The sequence below is a fragment of the Orbicella franksi genome, chromosome 13, assembly GCF_964199315.1.
Source record: "Orbicella franksi chromosome 13, jaOrbFran1.1, whole genome shotgun sequence".
Classification (NCBI taxonomy): Eukaryota; Metazoa; Cnidaria; class Anthozoa; order Scleractinia; family Merulinidae; genus Orbicella; species Orbicella franksi.
In genome coordinates, this window is record NC_138157.1 from 8,211,908 (window position 1) to 8,228,531 (window position 16,624).

A 16,624-nucleotide genomic window follows, 5' to 3' on the forward strand; every position below is an offset into this window, starting at 1 on the left:
AAGGAGGTGCTCATCCCTACCTCAAGTCTTCGATGAGACATGCTTTTCATTCACCCGCAGCAGCCACGAGTTTATGCCTCGTCCTCCACCGGATCTAATATACACTTTGACCCCGCAACAATCTACTTTTCTCAGACAACAGAGCTAAGTTCAAGTTTCTCCTGAATTGCCGATGACCTGTGTCTGTGGAGGGAACACCACACTAAATCTTCTCTAGGCTTACGTACAAACCCTTCACAAATATGATCTCCGCCTCTCTGTTTTAAAGACCGTGGTCAATCCCCTACAATCCTAGGCTGGTTTTGGAACCCTTGTACTTAACAAGCAAGTGCACATCGTGTTACCGGTTTCATCATTGTTCTGAGCGCGACACCGTGGGTCAGATGAGGCTCTTCTGCGAATCCAAATAGTCGATCCATACTACATTCTGCAATGCCTCATAAGCCCTTGGCTACTGCTCGCACTATTACACTGCCCAAACCAGACGACCAGGTATGGATTGTTACTACTACGCTGCGTTTAGTAGGGCTCTTTAGTGCAACATTGCGAGGGTCACAGGCAAACTGGCCACATATATCTTGCGAAATAGACGCCCTGACTATCGCTTCAGGCGTCAAACACTTAAGCACATATCTGATCAAGTCTCACCAAAAGGCCTGCATCCTGACAGACAGTAAGCTCTGCATGCATGCGTACGAAAGGCTCACATGTCTACCTTCCTCTCCACCGTCGGTAGATATCAAACCTCAGTCGGGTATTTTTCCGGGTCAGTAATCCCACCTTCCAATCTCGCTAGCCGCAAAGCAGCGCCATGCTGCCATGCTGCCAGATCTGATCTTTGCTGCATAATCCAAGCTTCAACACTAAACCTAAATATTACGCCCAACTTCAAAAGTAGGTGTAAAGCTGTCCTCTTGCCCTCCACCCGATACTGTCACAGTATTCTTCTCTACAGACATCATTAATCGCTCCAGACAGCTCGTGCTCTTACTATGGGAGTCCGGCACTTCGCTTCCACCAACAGCTCTGCCGGAGGACGAGCAACGTCACATTCTTCGTGAAGCTCTCGTCTTCTTTCGCTTCAGAATGCGTCCTCTTGGGATACAAGGGACACACCTTGCCTTTGGATACAAGGCACACACGGACGACCCACTCCTCAGATAACCCTGGAGATTGGCTATGCCGAGAATAAAAGCAAGAGCCCAGTAGCCGAGGGCAGTCTAGGAAGTAGAAAACGAACTATTTCGTGGCGACCTATTAAGATGTCCCGTATCTCCTACAGCCAACCTGAATGCGAACGCGACCAGTCACGTCACGTAATCTTTCTGCTAGAGAGTTGAGAGACGTGAAATAACGAGATAAATTCACCAACCACCGGATTTCCCTACAGGAAAAGCATGAGCAACGTCTGGCCAATCAGCGGCACATTGAGAAGTCCAAGGCACCAGTTACAAAGTTAGAGTCGTCCAGCAGGTAAAATCTCTGTTAATGATCTCACATACACTGTGACCGGAACAAGACCCAAGTCCGTGACAGTGTCTTAGTTATGGCATTATCAAGGTCTTTTTTGAAACATTAGAAAGTTTTGAAGACATGATTAATTGACCATCGCAGTTATACACACCAATTGAGTAGCCTGAATTTTTTCTTTTTTTCAGGCTTAATTTCACAACTGCTTAAGTTTTTTCATAACTGCGGTGAGCAATCATGTCTTCATATCTTTCTCCGAAGAAAGTCTGTTGGCTTCCACCTCCGTAGTACATTTTACAAAGTGGAGACAACTGTCACCAACGCGCCCCAAATACAAATGTAGATTGATCAGGCGTTGAAACTCCACCTCAACAACCGTTACATACCCTGACTTCTCGCACCATAACAAGTGTAAAATCTACGCTAGGAATGCAATCCAGGAAGTTCCGTGCGATGATGAACTTACCTCTAGCAACAAGGACCCGTCCACCTCTCCAGCCAGCCCTGACCAGGAAGGAGATTCCTGTGTCGCTGATATTAGTGACTCTGATACATCTCATCCTACTCGCATATCTTTACGGATACGGCACCGCTCAGTTTGCTATGATGACTCTGCTATAGACTTAACAGTCGCTTCTCTTGGTGGTTTAAACGTCCTTTGATATTTTGTCCCAATCACTTTAGAACTTTAAGGAACAAGAGAAAGGAAGTAACGCGAGAACTGGCCAGCTGTACTTCTGCCGCATGATTACGTAATTCGTTCTTTTTAGTTTCCCTCGTGTTTTGTACACGCGTTTTCGAAGTCTCGTTTATTTAAGGTCATTAAGTTGTGTTACGGACCGTGTTGTCAATCTATCGATCTTCTCTTTACTGGCGCTTTTCAAATTGGGAGGCACTTTGTTGAAATTGTTACTGCTCTTTATTGGTTTACTTAGTGCAAATCCTGACTCTATTCGGTCTAAAGAAGTAAAATCCCACGTCGTCTAGTGGTTAGAATTATGTACTCTCGATCCCTGCGGATTCATGTGCATAATACAAGAGTACATGATGTTAGATGGGACGATTAGAAATACGTACGACTGTCACATGTGAGGTAACGGACAAAGGTCTTGTGTTCCATTTACACGCCCACGATCATCTTTATATGACAATCATGATGTTTCTTGTACTTTTTTGCGCAGGTGGCGTGGGACAAAAATCTTTGTCACAGGTTTTAAAACAGGTTAGATTAATGTGTTTTTAATAGCTTTCCAAAGGGAAAGAATTATAACTCCAACAAGAACATGCCTAAGACCATCTTATACTGCAGTTAAAATAGAGCCGCGATGGGCGAGATGCATATGCATTTCGAACCGCACAAAACTGTATAAATCTAACAGCAAATGTGACTGCCCTCAAGCGTCGATCTCAACAGTCCTTATAGAATAAACAAGACCACAACATCTGTCATAGTACAGCAAACGCAAAAATTAAAAAAGAGAACAGAAAATGTCCTTTCTGTATCGCAACAAGAATAAGTCAAAATCCCGATGAGGTTAAGCCAAAATTTCATTTCTCGCAACAAAGAAGAGGTATAACGAAATCCAAAGCCAAGCTCAAACCATTTTGCACCTAGGCAGTCAAGGAGGGCTAACTATTTTGTATAAAAAAAAAATCAGCCTTTTCAGATAATGTTTGACTGTGGATTACACTAGTTTAATTCTCCAGCAGTATATAATAGGGTTTATTGGAGAGTTTATTGACACAACCGTTGTAGCGTATTCGTAAGCCATTCTTGCTGAGGGCGTGGGGCCGTTGATGGCTTCAAGAACCATAGCTACCAGAGACGGGAGATAAAAAACCAGCAACAAACCGTAAACGTAGAGAACTGTCACGGCTGATTTTTTGAATTTAAGTACGTTAACGGTGTTGTGTTATAAGTTAATCATTGTTTGGTTTTGCGCATTTATTTGGCGTTGATGCTTAAGAGTTATTTGGAATATTTTACTTGCGCAAAACGCAATCATTAGAAGGGTCGACACTGTTAAGATACCTGGAAGAATTACCCATTTGTCAAACCAAAACTTTAATCCAAACTCCTACTATAACCATTACCACCCGTGGCACTGTGATCAGACTGCTGTACCGCAGATGCAGGGTTAAAGCGAGAAGTCGATCGATGCAGACTCCGCTCAGGGTTAAGGAAGAAATTCCAGAAGTTATCGACCCGCAAAAGAACTGAACCATCCTCAGTTTACAATACGGGCTGAAATAATCTAGAAGCTTCGCTACTTTGTAAGCAACGAAGCATGGCTGAACAACTAATCCCACAAGAATATCTGAGGCTGCCAAACAAAATAGCAGCGTAAAAGATGGCGAATGCAGTTCTCGTGTTTTGTAAATTACAAGCATGACGATGCCATTTTCCAGTATTGCAGTCAGCGCGAACAGTGTGGTAATAACACACGACAAGATGCTTGCTGTAACATCATGTCTGATTTGTTCCCAATAAACTTTAAGGAAAAAGCATTCGAAGTTTGTTGAGTTCATCTGGAAGCCAAGGTTGCGGATAACGACCGATACTGATTCGCGATCTCCAGAGAAAAAGCGAAACTAATCTGATAAATAAAAGGGAAATCGCATTGGTTCATGCATTAAGTTTTACATTGCGTGCTCATCTATTATAAATAAGAGTCAAATTTCAAGTCATCGCCTTTTTATGGTGCTTATTGTGCTTTAGATATGTTATTCGTTAGTAACAACAAAACACGCGATATTTGTTGTTATTCCTTTATTCAGTATTATTATTTCTTATTTACGATCAAATCAAAATAGGGTTGTAGAAGAATGTGTGCATAACTAACATGTTTATTTTAAAGATCATTTAAGCCTTGTGAAGAAAAGCTTAGCCCGAAACATATGGCCGGCCTTTCAAGTGTTTTAAGCCGCGAATTTTCGAATTACATGTGCTTGATATTAACACATACCTTCAAGTCCTTCGTTGATAAACATTTCTCTAAAAACCAGCTGCACTGCAACATTTATTGCGATTGATCTGGCCATGTTAAACTCCCATGCATCTGGCGAATTTTCTTTGGCTCTTTATGTACCTTTTGTTTGTATTTTCACATCAATGCTCTCCGCTCACTTTTTATGGTTGAATGACAATGATTGGCATGACCTCTAAATAGCCAATCAAAATCACTCCCAAGGAGCAATTCTCGCGGCGGGATCGCCTTTAGTGCAGGCGTGGTACGAAGTATCTTCCTTTCAATAAGCAAATATTGGATTTAAACGAAAAGGAAAAAGGGATTGTAATCTTCTTCTTCTTCTTCTTCTCCTTCTCCTTCTTTTCATTTATTCATGATCCATGGCCATTTCTGCTCAATATAACAAAGGGAAAATTCAGAAGATGGAAAAAAATTTGAATTCAAATGTACCCGCCTACTTATTTCTACATGTACCTAATTTTAACTGACGTAAATTTAATTTTTAAAAAAATGGAATTGGAAGCGGTAAATTTTGGCAAGACTGCTTAAAGAAATTAAATTTCGCGATGCTTTTCAAATATTGATTCCAATCAACAAACAAATAGTTTCAGAATCATACCCACAGACAATTTAGTTTAGTCTTTTTGGACAAACCAATTTTACAATGATATTGGACGAAATGAAGAGCTGGCATACTCGTTTCCAACGAAGCGCAACGTCTTACTTCAAAGGTAAACATTTGCGTTATGAATTTTGCACGTCGTATAATTACGAGGAATATATCGCCCGAGAGAAACAACGCGCAAGTATAAAAACGCTACATAATTATCTAAGGTGACGTTGAGATATAAAGGGTTTTACGGCGGGGGATTTAACTTTGTGTCGTTAATTTTTGGCATAACCTTTTTTTACAAGTCAACATATGAAAGATCATATATTTGAACTGCTGCCCAAAAAGATGTGAAGACATGATTGATTGACAACTTAAGCAGCTCTGAAATTAAAGCTTGAAAAAAATTCCCGCTTGAACGGGATTCGAACCAGCCCATGACCTCTGCGATACCGGTGCAGTGCTCGGCCAACTGAGCTATCCGAGCCAACTGGCAGCTGGTCACTTTGTGAGTTCTTTAATAATATACCCGTAGATGATATTTGAACTGCGGAGAAAGATATGAAGACAAAATGGTCGTCGCAGTTAAGTTCATAACTTTTTTTCGCGGGCGTTTAATTTCGTAATCGTTTTGCTATCGTGGAAATGGAAATAAGATATGCAACAATCAGAAGACCAAACAAGTTTATCTTACTGTTACGTCGCTGCGTTTAATCTTCTTCCTAGAAGTTAACTACCAATGTATTCATCTGCACTGTACGATCGGACACAACTGGCTTGCATGGAACTGTTATTTCGAGGAAAAACACAGGGAGCAACTTTTAACGGAAGATAAAATTTCCGGGAATCGTGTGACGGTAAAATTACTGGGACCCAGAGATACAAAAGATAATACTGAATAATAATAGAAAAAAAAAAGAAACAGGAAAATCCTCAAGAAATATTCTCTTCAGTTTAGAACCTGGTGCAAGAACTCAACACTCCTCTGACCCTCACATTTCTGGCTTTTTAATTTAACGTTGGGCATTTATTGAGCATGCGATTTCTCTAACTGCGGTTACTGATCATAAATCATGCAATAAAGCAACCGTGAAAATGTCCACCGGCAGCAAAATTGCTACAATCGATAAATAATTGATTCTGATCGCTGTGGAAGCTGTTTTTCTTTTTTTTTAATTATGGCTCTCACATAGAAAGTTGCTTCTTATGGAGTGAAAATGAGACTTCTAGATCTTACCTTAATCCTTTTCGTTTTGATTTTAAAGCCCTGGGATTGTACCACTGGTCGTCACGGTAATACTTCCAAAAAATTTATAAAGCCATGCTTTGATGGAGACGAAATTGAAAACACGCCCTCAGAGCCAAGCGATTCCTGCCACGAGAAGCTAGGAAAGGAGTTAAGCTTGTCCGTTTGGAGGGAATTAAGGTAAGATGTAACTATCAAAACTAAATGTACAGCAGAAACCGCCGACCTACCGACTGTTCCCTAGGTGCAATTTTCATATCGTTAGAAATTTGTAAACAATAGAATGCGGCCGTTAATATTATTAGAAGCTTGCTGGTGGCTCAAGAGACTCAGTGGAGTTGTTATTTTCCCTTCTTTTATTTTGTATATTTTTTTGTAGCCTGCGTAGTACGTCCGCCCTCTCCGCCTCTCTCCGATTTTTTTTTTTTTGCGGAAGAGACGGATGTACACAGACTAACATTTCACGGCATTTACTGATTTCAAACTTTTCTTTTTCAGGGTCTTACAACCACAATTACCCGCAAAAACCCGCGTAAAAAGAACACACAAACAGTGGGACGAATACACTAGTTCTCTTAAGCCTGGTTCTCACATCCCGCCGACCTACCTGCGACGTAGTCGCCGGTTGCAACTGACAACGTTCGTTGATCTGTCCCAGTGGGTCCGTCGGCGCATCTGCGATGAATCGCCGACGTGCTCAAATTTGCACGAAGTGCAAACCGAATTGCGCAATTCTTAACCATTTTATCTGTAAATATGGATCGAATCGTCTTACGGAAGTACGTTGCGTCCGCGAATGATATAATGTTCACATAAAATATTTTCATCGCCGACAACCGCCAGCTTGCCTGCAAAATTCAACTCAGCTCAACTTCGCAGGCAAGCCGGCGGTCAATTTCTGGGATAGATTATGATTCGGCGCTAAATGTGCACATATGCCGTTACGGTGTCCCAGGCCCAGGTATGTCGGCGGCATATGAGAACCAGGCGTAATGTTTCCTTTTTTATGGAACTGAAGCTGCAACATCGCGCAACATCGATTGACCTGAGCTGGCATTAAAACGTAATCAAAGCTTTTTCTATCTTCAAGAATTCAGTAAATCTTGATCATTCATCTTGCTGTGCAAGGCGAACGTACGGCTTGTATGAGCTAAGATACTTAGTCATAATTAACACTATTTATTCAAAATAACTTATTACTTGCAGTATTTTAATCTCAACGTTCTGCTTAGACAGGTCACGTGCAGTGGATGGAGGTCGGTGACGGAAAGAAGAAAGTCAAGCTCATAACACGAGCGATGAAACCTTTAATACTCGGCATAGCATGCATTTGTTTTATTTTTCATTGCTCTGTATATCGTCTTTTATATTGTAGCATTACTATGAACGTAGCTCTGCTGTTTTGGAAACGTCTTCATGTCAGCTATATGAATCTATCCAGCTTAAATCCATCGGAAACTTTAAATACGGTGTTCATTTTAACCATGCACCCTCTACGAATCTACAGCAAAGTATTTGTTCTAGTCGACTAACACTGAGTGGAATTACAACAAACGTGCATCTCTTTTTTTCTGATTCTGAGTGCTTTGACGTTTTAACTAATATGGCTCGAACCAAATTGGCTGCTATTTGAAGCGTATACAAATGTAATATGATAAATAAATCTAATAAGACTAGTCTTTTGATAATTTTGTTCAATTTTGGTATATTGGATAAATGGGAGTTAGTTCTTTCGAAATGATTCAGAATGTTTGAACCAGCACCTCCCATAAGAGGCTCTCTTGACGTCATGTAAAGTGTCTTAGAGCGGAGAGGTGTCCGTAAAAGACAGATTAAAAATGAGGGGTTTGTGTGGCGACCACGACCAAGTGTCTGGCAACCTCATTTCCAGGGTCTCTCATCTTCTAGCTGTCTCCTTTCTCTCTCCGGGAGGGTGGGAAGATAAGAGATCCTGGGAACGAGGTTGAAGGAACTCGATCATTTATTCTCGTAACGTTTCCGTTAGCGGAGGTTCACCTGTCTTCGAGCTGCTGTGATGATGGGTTAGAAACTTTCTCATTCTATATTTGTCACTGTGGCACTTTGGATTCCGTTAGAAATCTCCTTCATGCTTTTTTACTGTTTCTTAAATTTAAGAAATTCCTGAGTTCTTATCAGATGACGAGTGTGATCACATCATCTCACTCGCTAAAGAGAGCGGACTTCAAACAAGTACGTCAGGTTTTTTCAACTACGTGGCAGACTTAGATGCGGTCTTGGCGATAGCCGGTGAGGATGCGTTAAAATTTTAACTTTTTTTTGCACCTTGTCGTTTGCTTTGTTGATATTCCACTGAACTGATTAGTATTGCATTCAGCTGAAAGACGTGCGATACAAGGGGTCTCTTCCACTGCCGCTTTCTATTCAGTCATCACTGAAAGAGCGGGAAACAGGGAACACGGGATTTCCTGACTAAAATTACGATCGATATCCAGTTTAAAATCAAGATCAAGCAACAGACCATCATTTCCACCCAACTTCGCACAAACCCGCTGGAAGTGGAGCAAGAGGGCGAGGCGCTATTGCAAGTCAGTCAGTCAATTATTCATTCATTAGGTGACAGCAGGCTCCTGGTGACAGTCATGTTCAGTCCAAATAGTAACTAAGCAAAACTTTTTTCAGACAGAAATTGGACCCTCCCACAAGAGACATCATTTGCTGGAAACTTTGACGCTTGGGATGACAATAGGGATGGCTTTATCAATGTTCAAGAGGTATCTTTTAACATGACAAGTAGGCGTGTTAAAGAGTTTTCAGTGAGAAATATCATCATTAAACTAAAAGATTACATGTTCCAGCTCTCATCAGATTGATTTCATCCTAGATACTAGTTCTGGGCACGTAGAGAATAGAACTGACCTTCTAGGCTTTTTGATGTATTTTGTTTGGAACATGAACAAAACAAAAAAAAAATACGGTTTAAACGTAACCGAGCACTATTTTTCACTATTTTCTTTTGACATGTGATCATGATCAAGTCCCAGCGAAATGGCTTTGAAATGTTCGCATGAGTAATCATCACGAAAAACAGTATTAATAATTTCAATTTTAATATATAATTCAAACAGGGCCGTAGCCAGAAAAAAAACATTATTATATGGCTGTGTCTCACAAGGACTGGGAACTACCGAATTTACGAATTTGATTGGCTGAAATCGATATTGACCATGGTCTAGATTTTCCCATCTAGACCGGCATCTGTAGACCGGTTTCATTTTTCGTTGAAAAAGTAGCAAACTAAAATACAAAAATGTTCAACATTTTCTTTTATTTTCCTCTCAATCATTTATGGAAGTGCCAAAAAGCTTGATGACAAAAAAAGAAGAAAAGAGGACGAGCAAATTTCGGCAGGTTTAAGTTAAGCTCATCGCCGTTCGCTAGCAAAATGTCAGCAAACCAGTTAGGCTAAACGAATTAAAGTTTTCTTCTTTGCCATATAATAAACATCTTATTAACTGAGCTAAGTCGGTCTGTATGGGAGAATCTCGACCTCGGTCGTGTGTACAGACCTCACTGCGTTCGGTCTGTACTCACGACCTCGGTCAAGATTCTCCCATACAGACCGCCTGCTCCGTTAATAAGAGCTAAATAATGACTGAGGCAATATCCTTGGGTTAATTATCTTCCTTGGTATTAAGACTGTTTATTATGGCAAAAACAACAAAAAAATAAAAAAAACAAAAAAAAAACAAAGAAAAAAACACTGACTGAGGCAGGTGCCTCTGTTTGCCTGTTACTAGCTACGGACCTGTCCAAATAGGCCACGTTCGGTATATCAACATTTTAACATGGCTCCGAGGCTTTCGGGTCGAAATTGTAAGCTTTTAAAGTTTCTTTTGTCCCTCAGTTCCCAAAAGAGACTTGAATAGAAAGGAAACAACACCAACTATAGGAGTTTGTGCTGAAAGGCTCAGAGCTACGTTAGAATATTGATATATAGAACGTGGCTATTGAAAACCCATGCCATAAACTTAATTTAAGATTTGACTTATCTTAAAAGTTAGGTCTAAACTGACCAAATGAACTTGCTGACGTCTTTTATTAATTGTGGAAGGTGAAGACGTTTGCTGGGAAACACAAGCAGCTCCATCTGGATGAGGATGATCTGCACGACATGTAAGGCAAATGGATCAGTCTTTCCACTTTGTAATCAACTTCGTAACATTTCTGGATTTGTAATTAAGCGTTATTTTACAGATTAATCGACCATTTTTTTCTTCTTTTTAATTTTGTTTTGAAAAATATAGCCAGTAAGTATAACGCGCATTAATGTTCCTAATATTATACGAGATGTTTTCGTTTTCGGTCTACTTTGTAGGTTTGAACGCCTACAGGTTAATAATGAACTCACAACAGGTAAGTACATATCACGGTCGATTGTATTAATTTTATAATGTATACTCAAACATCCCAATTGGGCTATAGAAAATAGGGGTATATCGATCTGATTAGCTAAGCAAACTTTCTCTTCTTTTCCTTTCTTTTTATGTCAACTGACTACCTGGCTGCCTGTAGTTGAATAGTTATCAGAAAAACAACTTTTATTTTCATTTCAGAAAGATTAACAATGCAGTCATTTAACAATTTGAATATTAAGAAGATTCTTCGGTACATGAATTTCTTGAAAAACAATAGTCCACGCCACAGATTCCGTTTTAGTCAACAGGCCTGGCTACCACAAGACAAAACCGCTGACCCTGTTTTGAGACGTCTCCACGAAAGCTTATTTCTCCCAAATAATAATAATAATAAATATAATAACAATAAAGTAACTAGAGCGCGATGTCCCGTAGATAAGCGCGGCTGCCATAATTTGCAACAACGTTTTTCCAGCTTGCAACTGACTGCGAGACAAGTTGCAGATCAGAAAATGGCACATGTTATATTGCGACTTAAAACCAAACTGTTTTGTTTTACAGGATCATAAAGTTAACCAAGCTGCCGAGAAAAATAGTTCAGGGTGGAGAACCAATGCAGGTCAAAGACTTAATTTAGTAATGCGCAGGCACTTGCTATACACGTACCCGTAAATGTGATGTGTTGACTTCGTGCAAAAGACACGCAATGCCTTAATGCATAAATCTGCGAGAGAACAAATTATCGAAGCCATAATTTTCAGAGTAAAAGAAAATGGAGGTGACATTAGATGTTAATTTAAAAGTTTATTAATCGCTTCCCACGCCGGGAATCGAACCCGGGCCGCGGCGGTGAGAGCGCCGAATCCTAACCACTAGACCACGTGGGATTGCTCGTTGGAGTTAACAATAATTTAAGGTCCACCTTGTTTAGAACAGATTGTGCGATCCACGGGATAGGACGTGTTCACGGCAAAACATTAAAGAAAGGAGAAGAAAAAAAAAAACATTTTCGGGAAACACTTTTTAATTTTCATCAAATTAGCTGATTTTTGGTTAATTTGTTTGTTGGGGTTTTTTAAGGGTTGTTACGGAAGCATGTCTCTCTTTAGTTGTAATTTGATTTAAATGTTTGCGATCTGTAGACTTTTTTTTTTCATTGAATTTTCGGTGTCATCTGTCCAACTTCATCAGAGTGTAAAGTGGATGTTTCTTATAAAGTAGCTTACATCCATTTTTTCACCCTGATGAAGGTGCACAGATGCAACCAAAAATTCATTGAACAAAAACCTACAGTTCGGATATATTTAGGTCGTATAATCAGTGTCCACCAATCGCAGCAATCGAACTATCTTTAGTTGTACATCAGTTTAGGTAATTAAACCGTTAAAATTGATTTGGAAGGACCCTTCAAGAAAAGAAAAAAAGAGACTTTCCCACGCCGGGATTTGAACCCGGGCAGCGGCGGTGAAAGCGCCGAATCCTAACCACTAGACCACGTGGGAATCCTATCTTAACCAGGCTTCCGCCTTAGAGTCAATCAACAGTTACCAAAATTTCAAATGTATGATTGACAGGTCTAGTTACTGAAAAAAAATTGACACATTTTGTAGGCACAAAACGGTTTTGATGCACTGGTAAGGCGCAAACATTATAAAAATGTTGCACTATAAAAAGACTATTGACACGTATAATAAGCACTCGACGCCTATGTTAAATTCCCCTTGCCTTCGCCTCGGGGAACATTAAGGTCGAGGGAAAACAAAACTCACCGTTTGCCGTGCGGCTAGTCATTAAGTGTTTTGTTATACCTCCCAACTCAAATATAGGAAAAACTGCGAAACAATTCTTTGCTTGAAGCAGGGAGGCATAACAAATTTGCCTCGGTTTCAAGGTGCACGACCTAATCACGTGCGAGTCGAAAATTTAAGTCATTGTCTCCCTAGGGAGTTAGTGAGTTTTGCTCCCCTTAGGGTGTCAGTGAGTTTTGACCCACGTCACGTGACACGTTCTCCACTTATCGGAAAACGTATTTGAGTTGGGAGATATAACAACGGACCATGTTTTCTAGGTTGTTAGGTACGAAAAGTTCGGCCATTTCCATGCTCACATGGATTCCACCATCAGAGACCCTATTGTTCCTTGCTGTCATCAGAATTATCTCAGAGCATCCGACTGCAGAGTCTGCAGGTTGGTTATTTATTAAAGCCATGCGTAGTCCCCATATTACAAAAAGGCATAAATTACTGCAGTTACGGCACCAAAGACAAGGGACATGCTTCAGTAGTCATTTCTTTATGACTACTGAACCATTTTCAAACCGGGCACTGTCCAGTAGCATTTCGTGTCAATTTACTTCCAGACATAGTAGCAGAATTCGTCAGCTTTTACTAAAATATTGAAAAAGCTGTAAACAGTTTTAAAGTCAAAAACTACATCTTGAAGAGAAAAGAGAGTAGAAGTCTCCATAAAAGGGCAGTATGACCCATCACTTTTTGTCTCTTCAGACCTGTTTATGCTTTAACTTTCTCTATACATCTACCTTGATGCATTTGATAATGCTTTCATCTGTTTAATGTTCTCATCTAATTTCTTTTTCTATCTTTTTTTTCATATTTATTACAATCCCGTATTTACTTAACGATGTAGAAGAAGGAGGGCAGACAGCCTTTTTGATGGCAGATAACATTACAATCACGGCAGAAGTAAGTAATTAACCCCAGTGAATTGTAATGAAGTGAACTGAGCTTGCAAGTTTGCACATAGCCTGCGTAGCAAGCGTTTCCGTGGGGTTTGGAAGCAAAGAAAGACCGAGGAACGGGATTTTCGGTGTTTTGTTTGCGCGGAAAATGGGGCGAGAACCAAAAAAAAGAAAGAGGGGGGTGGGAGAGGGGAAGGAAGAAAACGCTTGCAGACAAACCCCTGGATTTTGAAAACCTCCGTTCGCCAGCGAACGGAGCACGTGATTGGCTGGGCTAGTCCAATATTATTGACATGTGTCGATCAAAGGTATTTAATGCCTTTGAGTGCCAGACAAAAGGGGAAAACGCGTTTGAAGCTTGGTTACAGAACGCTTTAACTTTTCTCGCTGAACGAGGATTTAGTCGTAAGCTTCGACAGTACCGTAGAAATCCTGTAGTGCAATGCCGACGCTTTGGTTTTTCGAAGCCTGCACATTATTGCAGAAGCAAGCGCGACACAATTTGCAGCTGTTCCTTTTATTTTAACATCACTTTCTTGAATGCCACTTGCGCCAAGGACAAGATAATAAACCACGGGACAGAAAATTCGCACTACTGCGTGGGAAAACCTAGTGATTTCGTCTGGCTTGTTACATGGCAACATAATGTCGTAGGTACTCTGACATTTCATTAGAAGCATTTTTGTTGACAGCATTTAGAATCTCTGGGTACAATTCTGAATGATTTGTTATGGTGTTAGCTGCGGCATGCCAGTTTTTGTCACATATTTGCCTTACCAAAAATTTGGTCGTCTCGTCGCGGGGAATTCTTACGAGGACATATTATAAACAACTTCCGCCTAGGGGAAGATTATCTTTATTCAGATACCGGTCAAGATTATCCTTATTTCCCCTCTCAGATGTTTGAAGCCTCTCCTGCCCAAATTCCAAAGTTTGCCGAGAAGACTTTCCCTTGTTTGTTTTTGCTGCAGGCCCATGGTAACACTCGAACCGATTTGCGGATCTGGCGTTTCCAGCAAACGCTTCTTTACTGGAATTGCCTTTGTGGGAGTTGACTTGCTAATTTTACCTTGTATCGATTCCTGGACGAATGAATACAGTGATCCAAGATTTCGAATCATGCGAGCACAAGGATTACTAACGCGACTGGAATACTTCTCACATTTTAATTTTCTGGCATATTTGCGCTAAAACTTCACCCTTGTAGTCCTTCCTTTTAGACGGATTTAGTAGAAATATAGCTTGATCATAAATTACCAAATTTAATTTATCGAGATTTCTCCATTCCTACCGTGCGCTCGTTGTTTCAGACATATTTTGACAAGTAAAGTTTCTTTTGGTTCAAAGTTCACTTCCGCTACGGAAGGCCAAAGATTTTATTGGTTTATTTATGACAGTCGATGACAGCACAAAATCTCAGTGTGCGCACTCAGGCATCAAAGGCCAAGTGGGCGGTTTTCAAAATCCAGGGGTTTGTCTGCAGGCGTTTCCTTCCATCCTTCCCCTCCCCCTCCCCCCTCTTTTACTCGCTCCATTTTTCGCGCTGTAATTCTTTGCTCCCGAACCCCACAGAAACGCTTGCTACGCAGGCTAGTTTGCACACCAGTTAAATTACTGAGTTACTGATCAATGCAAGACGAGATGACCGACCAGTAACCAAAAGTCTTACCACAACAGTGCACATCCCTCGGGGTCTAATGGTTAGGATTCGGCGCTCTCACCGCCGCGGCCCGGGTTCGATTCCCGGCGTGGGAATTTGCTTTTTTCTGCTTTTCTGTTGGTTCAAAGCGTTAGTGAGTAGTAATTACGCTCAGGAGTTCACAGTAGTTGTTTAGTTGTCAAGATATTTACTGAGATTTGTTGGTTGGCGGCTTGGTCTAGAGACACACTGGTCCAATACAAGACAAATGGTCAAAACCGCAGCTGCAGCAAACTATGAAAACTAAACAACAACAATACACACGGTCACTACATATCAGTTTTATGTCCTGCACTATTTAATGGAGGAAAAAAACCTTGAAATTTCTTTGAATGGAAACTAATCATTTATTTGATTGGCAATAGAGCGTAACTTCATGTAGTGTCAAGTCAGTTGAGAGTTGGCCAAGTTATAGTAAAACAAGTAGTTAAAAGTTTGGCCCGATTATCAAATGTGATAAAAATCAACTTGAATGATAATCTTAAAACATCGTGTTGATCCATTAAATTCTGATCCCCTCGGAGGTGTTCTAACCTGGCCAGTTTGATGTTCACTTAGAGAACATAACGAAGTCTTTTTATTACTTTATAATATTTTTAGGAAATTGAAAGAACGGATGAGATCAATCTGAGTATGAATTGCCGTTCGGCCGATCTTATTCTGCCACCAAAGAAAGGCACCGCCATCAAGTGGTATAACAGCTTTATTGACCCCGAGAGCGGTCTGCTTGGGTCCGTGGACCGTCGTACATTGCACGGCGGGTGTGACGTCATCAGAGGAGAGAAAGGGATTGCTAACAACTGGCTGACGGCGCCTACCAAGCACTCAAGATACATTAAGAGCATGTTTGACACAGGATTCGATTGAAAATCTCAGTCCATTTAATTTACTAGTTAGTCTTTCCGTGATAACAAAACAATTGATGCTGCGTGTAAAGATAATGAGAATGGTTGCTAGCTTGGGAGTTCAGACTGATTTTTTGGCTGTTCTCGCACAGCCGAGACAATGTAACAGCCGAATGGCTAAGGCTTTAGCATATTCGGGACATTATCTGAAGGCTCACATTGACCAAAGCTATAGATACGAACAATCAAGCGATCGAGGGTACAGGAAATAAAAAGTCACATTTGTTCCTACTATGCAAAATAAGAGATGAATTTGGAAGACGCTGAGACTACGGTCGACAATAAATATATAATGGGAAGAACAGAACACAATCCGGAGCCTTCATTCCGATCGAGGTGTCTCTCAAACTCTGACCAAGGTATAAACTGTATTCTGCCGGCATTATTTTCTAGTCCAAGTAGAGCATGTGTTCCACAACATGCGTTGAGTTGTGTTTTAGCTTTGTTCTGTATTAGTATTACTTTTTAGACGGTTGTTAGTGCTATGATCACCGTATGGAAACTGTACGTAAGGGTTGTCCTCCACGCGTCTATACTGAGCCAATATTAACTTGAAGTTGACAAAGGTAAACAACCTGTCGTAAAGAAATTGTGAAGCTGACTTCTCGAGCTTTAATCTTTCTCGTGAGA

At 40.6% G+C, this 16,624-nt stretch overlaps 1 protein-coding gene, 3 non-coding genes and 1 pseudogene across 4 annotated transcripts; 2 read left to right on the forward strand and 3 right to left on the reverse strand.

The window, feature by feature from the left end:
- Nucleotides 1–3,155: 3,155 nt before the first annotated feature.
- On the reverse strand, nt 3,156–3,999 carry LOC145465003 (melanocyte-stimulating hormone receptor-like). Its single transcript, XM_081448822.1, has 2 exons — nt 3,529–3,999; nt 3,156–3,383 (listed from the first exon to the last, which is right to left on the reverse strand). The coding sequence occupies exons 1-2, from the start codon at nt 3,997–3,999 to the stop codon at nt 3,156–3,158; spliced, it is 699 nt and encodes a 232-aa protein (XP_081304948.1).
- A 2,267-nt stretch (nt 4,000–6,266) lies between these two features.
- LOC145465004 (transmembrane prolyl 4-hydroxylase-like) lies at nt 6,267–15,956 on the forward strand (annotated as a pseudogene).
- Trnae-cuc (transfer RNA glutamic acid (anticodon CUC)) lies at nt 11,508–11,579 on the reverse strand. The gene has a single exon. It is a non-coding gene; the product is annotated as a tRNA-Glu (tRNA).
- Trnae-uuc (transfer RNA glutamic acid (anticodon UUC)) lies at nt 12,123–12,194 on the reverse strand. The gene has a single exon. It is a non-coding gene; the product is annotated as a tRNA-Glu (tRNA).
- Nucleotides 15,074–15,145, forward strand: Trnae-cuc (transfer RNA glutamic acid (anticodon CUC)). The gene has a single exon. It is a non-coding gene; the product is annotated as a tRNA-Glu (tRNA).
- Nucleotides 15,957–16,624: the final 668 nt, after the last annotated feature.